At 59.3% G+C, this 9,305-nt stretch overlaps 1 protein-coding gene across 1 annotated transcript; it reads right to left on the reverse strand.

Annotated features, from left to right (window-relative positions):
• Window positions 1–1,608: 1,608 nt before the first annotated feature.
• On the reverse strand, window positions 1,609–6,986 carry PNMA8B (PNMA family member 8B). The gene is given in 3 exon segments (XM_026014243.2): window positions 1,609–2,480; window positions 2,483–2,572; window positions 2,575–6,986. Coding segments are annotated over 3 exon segments (2,052 nt in total). The 5' UTR covers window positions 3,665–6,986.
• Between the last annotated feature and the right edge of the window lie 2,319 nt (window positions 6,987–9,305).

Genomic DNA, 9,305 nt, shown 5'->3' on the forward strand with positions numbered 1-9,305 from the left:
CCGGGTTCGAGCTCCCCTCCCCGCCTCCTGAGCCTCACTTTCGTCACCTGGGAAACGGGAGTGAAAACCTGCCTTCGCCCATCCTATTCCCCCAACCCTATTCTACGCACAGGATCAAAAACAGGACACACACGAGCCAGCCCCAATCTCGTCACCCCACAGACCCCACAAGGACACACACAGCATGGGGGGTGGCACTGGAGGGGCCCGGGATCACCCGGGAATGAGCCCTAGGCTCACGGACCTGCCTCAGGGCTTGTGCCCCGCCGCTGGGCGGCCTGAATGCTCCTCCCTCCGGGATCCCCTCCCCCAGGCCTCACCTGGCCAGGAGGGGGTTTCCTCCCCCAGGCCCAGGCCCAGGCCTACCTTGGCTTACTCCATGGTGATCTCAGTAACTGTCCCATGGAGGTCCCTGTGGTCCTGAGGCAGGCACTTTCTAGAATGGCTGAAGCACCTCCTGAGTCTGCTTCTGCACCTAGGTGGGGCTCAGGCAGTCCAGTCAGGCTGTGAGGGCACCCCCAGGCCCCTGTGCCTCCCTTGAGACATGGAGGGAGGGCCCTCCTGGACATGGGACTGTCACCTCCCGGGGACAGGAACTGGCTGAAACACAAACACACACACACACACACACACACACACAGCCCCAGGACAAGAGGACATGGAGCAGCATCCAGTGGAGAGAGCTACTGAGGGGACAGGCTAAGAGGGACAGGAAGGGCTGATGTCCTGTCCACCAACCACACACTGACACCCACACCCACAGACGCAGCCACACTTGGGACAGCAGGAGTGACCCCCCCAGCTCTGAGCCAAGAGTGGGGGGAGGCAGAACTCGGGCCTGGGCTGCAGCCCCCACCCCACCCCATCCCACCCCACCCCCGGGGCCACCTCCTTCCTCTCCACACCAGTCCCTGGGCAACTCCTACACTGGCCAGACCAGCCCAGTCCCAGGTGCCCCCTCAGGGTCCCCTCCCATGTTTAACTCACTCAGAGGGAAAATGGGGAACCTTTTGTTGTCTTAAGCCAAGGGCTCCCAGGCCAGTGCTGAGGGGCTGGTGAGGCCACAGGACAGGGGGGACAGCTGTGGGGGTGAGGGGGGTGGTGGGGTGGTGGCAAGGAGACCACAGGCCTGTTGGACATTTGCTGCCCTGCACCACCAAGGAGGGAAGCCAGAATCTGGATCTCATGTGCCTGAAAACGGTGCCAAATACTTCAGAGTTTTGGAAATGGCTGGGCAGCCTGAGTGACAGATCCTGGCCTTGGCCTTAGGAGCTGGGTCACTTGTCTCAGCTGCTCCTGGGGAGGCAGGGCTGGTGCTCCCTCCCTCTCTTCCTCCTCCTCCCCTGCTCCCCTTCCCCACCCCTCCTCTCCCCTCTCCCAGAGGACCTGCCCTCCCCTAGGAGCTGCGCCTCTGCCTCTCAGATTCCTCTTCGGGAATCATCTCCTCCCCCAGGCAGGGAGGATGGGCCTTTGCGCCTCAGCGCCACGCTGACACCCACGGCCCAGCCGGGCCCGGCTCCATCCCAGACTCCAGGCCCCGTGAGACTGGGCCGGGGACAGTGGCCCACAGACGCTGGCCAGGAGCAGGTGTCTGGAACGACGGGGGCCTCACCGCCTGAAAGGACCGTGTGGCAGGGAGGCCTCCCCCTGCTCCAGGGCGGCGGCCGCGCTCACCCCCGCGATCAGCCCCCGGGGTGGGCCCCGAGACCCCGTCCCGTCACCTGGGGCCGCGGCGGGCGGGAGGCACCCGCATCTCTGTCCTTCCCCCGGGTCGCTCCGCCACCTGCGAGGCGGGGACTGACAGGCGCTGGGAGGTCGGTGAAGCGTGGAGGCCGCCCCGGCGCAGGGGACGGGGGTGGGGGCGGGCAGCGCCCCGGGTGCGTCCGCGCGGCCCCGGGCTCCCCTAGCGGCACCTGGGGGGCTGCCCCCGCCGCGCCCAGCCTTCCTGCCCCGGGCGGACTCCGAGCCGTGGGCCCGGCGCCCGCGCGCCCCTTCTTTTGCCGGGGCGCGGCCGCCTGGTCGTGGGCGCGCGTGTCCGGAGTGACGGCCCTTCCGCCGCGGCCTCCCCCCGCCTCCCGCTCCGCGTGCGCCCGAGCCCGACGGGAAGGGGCCCGCGCCCGCCTCGCGCTGGGACCTGGAGGCCGCGAGGGCCCGCTCCGCCCGCGGCTCCCTGCACGCCCGCGGCCCGCGCCCCGGCTCCCCGCACTGCGCCGCCCGCACGGCCCCCCCCTCCCCGGGCAGCCAGCAGCGCCAGGACCTCGCCCGGCCGGCTCGGGCGCCCTCGCCCCTCCCGCCTTCGCGGCCGCCTTCCCGGGCCTCCCGCGCGGCCAGCAGCGCCACGAGCTCCAGGACGTCCCCGTCGCCGTCCGCCCAGCCCGCCGGGAGGCCACGCGGCGCCCTCTCGCCCCGGGAGCGGGAGCGCGGCCCGGGCGCGGCCAGGGAGCAGAGGCACAGCCGCAGGCTCCCGTCGCGCGTGGCCTCCGCAGCGCCACGGCGTCCACCCCGCGGCCTGCGTCCTCCACCTGCACGCGGGCTCCCCCGGCGTCCCGGGCCAGGACGCGGAGGACCTGGGGAGCGCATCCGGCCGCTCTGTCTCGCTGCTCCAGCCCAGGACCTCCATCACCGCCGCGATCTTCTGCAGCTCCTCCCGGGCCGATGGGTCCGACGGGTCCGTGGAGGCCACGATGGCCACGAACTCGGGGTGCTCCAGCCCCTCGTCGCCGGGCTCCCCGTGTGGCCGCGGCGGGCCGTCCGCAGCGTCGCCGTCGGCGGGCTCCTCGTCCCCCGCGGCTCTCACGGCAAGCAGGGCCACCAGGTCCGGGACGCGGCGTCTCGGGGCTTCTGGGCCGCCGTCCGGGCCCACGGCCTCCCGCCCCGGGGGCTCCTGCTCGGCTCCGTGGGTCGCCGTCACCAGGGCCAGGAACTCGCGGGGCCCCTCTCCTGCGCGCGTGCCGCTCGGCAGGGCCCACTCCTGCCTGCTCAGCTCCTGGGCGGCCTCGTGCAGCGCGGTGGACAGCGCGCTCGGAGCCTCGGTGGCGCTCTCGCTCGGGTCGCCCTGCTCCGGCCCCTGCAGCACGACCCCCAGGCTGCCCTGGGCAGAGGCGTCCGAGGCCTCCGACTCACGCCTGGCGTCCGTGGGCCGCCCTCCCCGCTCGGCCTGCCTGCCCCCCTGAGACCCCCTGCTGCCTCTGCCTCTGTTTCTGCGCCCCCGGTGGCCCCTCCTCGCAGGGGACCAGCCTTCCTGGCGGCGGGCTCTGCGCCCTGGGCCCGGGTCTCCGAGGAGGCCGAGGCCGCAGACGGGACACTGTCCCCGGGGCCCCCCGGGCCCTGCGGCCTGCCTCGGCTCCTCATCCAGCAGGAGGCGTCTCATCTGCCTCAGGACCCCTGTGTCCTCTGCGGGTCCTGACACACAACCCTCCGGAAGCGGTCGGTGCCCGGGATCTCCCTGGGGACGCCCAGGGTTGATGTCCTCCACAAACTCCACCAGGGCCGCCTTGGCCTTGTGGTCCCAGGTGTTCCACAGCCTGAAGGTGCCCAGGGGCAGTAAGGCTGGCTGCAAGGCGGCTTCGATGGCCGCAGGGCCCGGTGCGTGTCCACATGCAGGCCCTGGCACCAGTCCCGCAACAGGCTGGTGACCATGGTGAGGCTGCCCTCTGGCGCCCATCGCAGGGCAGGGGGAATCTGGGGCGGACTTGGGCCGCGGTGCGGGGTGCAAGTCCTGCCCTGGAAGAGCCGCAGTCTTGGGTTCAGGTTCAGGTGAATGTGGCAAGTGGTGCTACGGAGTCAGGGCCTCTGCTGCCTCTAGCCCGCTGACGCTGACGCAGCAGCCTGTCCTGATGCCCCCGCTCCTCCCCTGGGCTGTTGGAGAATCCGCAGGGGGCTTACATATCTGCTTGCTCGTTTGGCCTGGGTTGGCTGGTTTGGCCTGGGTTGGCTGGTTTGGCTGTCAGCCAGGTTGAAGGCCCAGGGAGCAACAGTTCTCCTTTCCACCCCCACTGCCTCCAACTGCTGGGCAATCCCGGTGTGGATCACTAGTCTCCCACTCTAGCCAAGTGTGAACATGCACCCCCTTCTTCATCCTGGCGGTTTCTCTCTGCCAACCCTAGTGTAGGCAGCAGGCTTAGGCTGGATGCTGGCATCCTTCTTCCCCCCATTGGCTATCCGATTTCCATGGCAACCCTTTTGAGACTGTTGCCAGGGCCTGAACATTTGAAGGAGCTCACTGGGACCTTTGCAGATTCACGGAGGCAGATCTCACCCAGAGAACTAGGTCTCAGTAACCTAGGACCAATCTCAGAGAAGCAGGCTTTAGTGGGGGGTTACTCTGTGATCTGAGATGAGTTTATGTTTAGGGCCAAGGGATCTGGATTGAAGCTGAAGCTGGGTGTGGGGGGTACAAGTGGCAGGTCCATGTCCAGCCAGGGCTATGTGACCAGAGGTGGTTGGATGAAACCCAGGCTGAGCAGACCTCACCCTGTGGGCCTGGTCTGCTGGGGGTTGGGGCACCATCCCTGTCCAGGTCCCACAGACTTCTGAGCAGCCACTGCTACCAGGACCATGGTTGGGATTTCTCTGTAGTACAGAGTGGGCATGGGGCTCAGGGGTGGTGATTGCCCATGGGAGGGCCTTTGGGCTTCCAGAGAATTCTCTAGGACACCACAAATGATCATATCCTAGTGACCCCCAGGAGGTCACTTTAATGATATCTCCAGTGCTGCGTTGACACTCGAAGTGCTGCCTGACTACATCTCAGGGCTCTACCCCGTGATGCCTCCAGAGTGGTCCCCTCCTGCCCCAGGCCTGTCCTCCCCTCCTTTCGCAATCTGGGCGCATGGGTAGTGAGCCAGTCCCAGGCCACAGGATGAGCCTTGGGTAACAATGTTCATCCTCTCCTTCCCTCTGGGCAAAATATCAGAGGGGAAATCAGTGATTTAACTATCTTTCTTTCTTTTTTTTTTTAAGATTTTATTTATTTGGAGAGAGAGAGAGAGAGAAAGCATGAGCAGGTGGGGGGAGGTGGAGAGGGAGCAGCAGGCTCCCCACTGAGCAGGGAGCCTGATGTGAGGCTCGATCCCAGGACACTGAGATCATGACCTGAGCTGAAGGCAGATGCTCAACCAACTGAGCCACCCAGGTGCCCCTTAACTATCTTTCTTTCTTAAGATTTTATTATTTATTTGAAAGAGAGAGAGAGAAAGAGAAACAAGCAGAGGGAGTGGCAGGCAGAGTGAGAGGGAGAACTGAACAGGGAACCTGACTCAGGGCTTGATCCCAGGACCCTGGGATCATGACCTGAGCCAATGCAGATGCTTACCTGACTGAGACACGCGGGTGCCCCAGAATCATGATTTCTTTCTCCTCAGGCTACCTAGTGGCTGAGCTACCAGGCTGCCCAAGCATGGGTCTGTCCTGCAAACACTACAACTGACAACTTGCCTGCCCATGGGTCTGGGGGACGGGCAAAGGCAAGGCATGGGTTGGGAGGGTTAGTGGTGCCCCCCCAGGAACCACCTGGTCATAGGCAGGGGAGGAGGGCTTCCCAAAGAAAATGGAGGTGAACCAGGTAGGAGATGGAGGTGGACACTGGGCCAGAAAAGCTGGAAATTCTGTCCCAAGGGGATGAAGGACAATAGTGAGCTTCACTGTACCTGGACTGGGGAGAGCCCAAAAGGGAGGATGGGACCTCTCCTTGCCTGTGAGTGTTTTGGGGGAGAATCTCTGATTCCTGGTTAAGGGAAGAGTATTCACCCATTTAGGTGCTCGCTGAAGTCACCCCCACCCCAGGGAGTTCATTCATTCAGTGTTTCTCTAATATGTATTCTCGACCCCATCTGTGCAGGTCGCTGGGGACCTGTTGAGTGAGGTAGGCCCTGGATCCTGAAGCTCAGAGCTATGGTCACACAGGGTCGTGAGCATTAGCAGGGAAAGGCCTGGATTTTCAGGGAATGTGGATCAAAAGAGCTGGAGCTGATTCTGGATCAGGGAACAGCAGCTCCCTCCCCAGAACTGCTGGGGGTCTCCTGGGTGAGGGTCACTGCTCTCTCTCTCCTGCAGCAGATGAGCCAGAAGGGGGGAGGTGACCCTCTGTGGGGTAGAAGAAGTGCTTTCCAGGTGGTTGATATGCAAAGGCTCCAGTGGCTGGCTGGAGAACGGGATATCTGAAATGCTCAGGGTAGTGGAGTGTGGCTGAGTGGGGGAAATGTCAGGGCCAGGCCCACGAGGATTTGTGGAGGTGGCCAGAAGGCTTTGTTGGGTTACCAGAGCTGCAAGCTTCTCTACAGTTTAGGTTGCTGTGTGACACTGGGAAAGTTAAACAACATCTCTGAGCCTCACGTTCCTCCTTTTTAAGCTACTCGGAGCTGTTGTGTGGAGTTAGACGCGTGGAGGCTGTGTAGACCAGTGCTAGGGTGCAGGCGGGCTTTAGGCAGTGGTCACTGTCCTATAACCGCGCTGCAAGAGGGATTTGCTGGATCAGCGCGCCCTCTGGTGGGCACATGGCGTCAGTTCAGGGAAGAAAGCTGAAACCAGGGAGTCTAGAGGTCCTTCCTCCCTCCTTTCTTTCTTAAAGATTTTATTTATTTATTCATGAGAGACACCGAGAGAGGCAGAGACACAGGCAGAGGGAGAAGCAGGCTCCGTGCAGGGAGCCCGACGCGGGACTCGATCCCAGGTGTTGGGAGCCGCGTGCCAGGAAGGGGTTAATGGATAGAGCAATGGCTCTCTGTTGACTCTTCCAACCGTGGCCCACCTGTCTCACCCCTGTTGTTAAAGGCTTGTGGCTCAAGGACGCCTACTATTGCTATCTAAGGGCGCATACCATTGCTATCTATTCAAGGGCGCATACCATTGCTATCCATTGTGAAAAGACATGTTTGGAGAACTAAGCTTAAGACATCCTGCTTGATATACAACCCTGCTCTATAAAAGAGTGAATAACACAAATAAAGTTGGCATTGTGGTTGAATCCAGCCATATGTCCCTCCTGCTCCCAATCTGTCTATGTCTTCTTTCTTTTCCTCATTCCCTTGCCCTCATCCCTGGACGGTTGTTGCCCCAACGTGCGCAACAAGTGGCGCCCGAACAGGGACCTGAGCAAGAAGCACATAAGGAGGTTCCGGAATTGAATTATTCAGGTAAGGGAACCAGGCGGGGTCCTGGAACGGCGGGAGTAAAATCATGGGACAAGAGCAATCAGCAAATCAGGTTTTGTTTATAGCTGGATTACAAACCCTTCTCCAAGAAGGAGGGTTCAAGGTACCTAATAAGGCCTTGAGAAGCTTTTTTGAAACTGTCAGGGATTTATGCCCGTGGTTTCCGACTGAAGGGTCCTTAGATTTAGAACATTGGAGAAGAATTGGACAGGAACTGAAAAATCAAATTTCCCTTAGAGGCCAGACAGCAGTCCCAGCCGGGATTATGGGATTGTTTGAGCAGTTTCGACAAGTCATTGACCCTTTGCATAAGATTGAGATCATTTCCTTGAAATCTGAAACCGAGAACAAAAATGATCAATTTGAAAGTGAGTTTGAGGGTGATTCTGAGGAAATTCAGCCTCCCTCGGCAGCTATGATGCAAATGGCCTTATCATCCTCTTTTTCTCCTGGCTCTCCCCCAGCTCCAGTTGGGGATCACTCCTGTGAAGTTATTCCTGAGCCTCCTGGGGTCATCCCCCCTGCCCCGCTGCCTATATCCGATCCAACAAAAACGTATGGGTCTCATAAGGCAGACCTTAGGGGACCCCCTTTGTTGAGATCGGGAGGAGATGAATTCGGGGACGACGATGTATATTTGGACAGTGATAATGAAAGTCCTCCAAAAGGATACATGCAAATGACAAAATTTTCTGGTAAAGGACAGAAAAAGGGGCCAGTCCCCAGGTATAGGGATCAAGCTACTAGTCCCTTGCCTTTATATCTTACAAACTCCAACTGCAGAGATGAGATCTGGGAAGGAGCACCTGCTGTCCCCAGGCAGACTTTCCCCATAATAACTAACCAATAATCAGCCGGAGGGTTTGATATTAAAGGTGTGACCCCCTTACAAAGGGCACTGTATGAGGCCGGAAGGCGCGGAGAGGACACCACTGGATTTACTGCTTTCCCTGTCTCTTTAGATAATGCCGGTCGGCGCATGTATTCAGCCCTAAACTTCAAAGTGTTGAAAAAATTAAAAACTGCATGTGCCCAGTATGGGCCCACTGCCCCATTCACTTTGTACATGCTGGACAATTTGAGTCCAGAGGCCCTGTGCCCTGGGGATTGGCATGTTGTAGCCAAAGCATGCCTTTGGGGGGGGATTATTTGATTTGGAAATTTTTTTTTTTGATTTGGAAATTTGATTATCATGACAGATGTAATGATCTTGCTAATTACAATAGGAGAACTGGAATTCCTGTCTCATATGAAATGCTTGCAGGGACAGGCGCTTACCATGATGTAGGTCAGCAATTAGATTACCCTGATGTGGCTTATACTCAAATCAATGAGGCTGCTATTAGATCTTGGAGGAAGCTGCCTACTTCTGGGGCCAGAACAGAGGAATTGTCCAAAATACGACAAGGGCCCGATGAGAAGTACTCAGACTTTGTAGCCCGTCTTCTGCAGGCAGTGGGGCGGATAGTTACTGATATGGAAGCCAGCACTATTATAGTAAAACAATTAGCTTATGAAAATGCTAACAGTGCATGCCAGGCTGCAATTCGACCATGGAGAAAAACTGGAACTCTTGAAGATTATGTCCGTCTTTGTGCAGAGATAGGCTCTTCGTATGTGCAAGGCTTGACACTGGCTGCTGCTTTAAGGGGAATTTCCCCACAACAGATGCAACAGCAGATGCTAAAACAGGGAACTAGAGGTGGCGGATGTGGGCAAAAAATTTCCACGGGAGCACAGACCTGTTTTAATTGTGGAAAACCAGGTCATTTTAAGAGTCAATGCCCCCAACTGAAGGCCGGTTTTGAAAATTCTGTGAGCCTGCAGCAAGTTAACAAACCTTTATCTCTCTGTCCCAGATGTCAGAGAGGGTTTCATTGGGCTAATGAATGCCGTTCCAAGACAGATCGGTTCGGAAACCCCCTTTCGGGAAACCGAGGTCGGGGCTTGTAGCAGCCCCGGCAAACAATAGCGACGCTGACCCCAGTACAGGATCCCTTAAACCAATTAGAGCCAACACAGCTGATCTCCCAGGGATTGACAAATTATACCGAGGCACCCCCTCCAGTGCAGGGCTAGATTTAGCTCCTGCTTCATATATATATTTAGAAGGCGGGTGGCCCCCTAAATCCATACCTACCGGAGTATGGGAAC

The sequence above is a fragment of the Vulpes vulpes genome, chromosome 1 (genome assembly GCF_048418805.1).
Source record: "Vulpes vulpes isolate BD-2025 chromosome 1, VulVul3, whole genome shotgun sequence".
Classification (NCBI taxonomy): Eukaryota; Metazoa; Chordata; class Mammalia; order Carnivora; family Canidae; genus Vulpes; species Vulpes vulpes.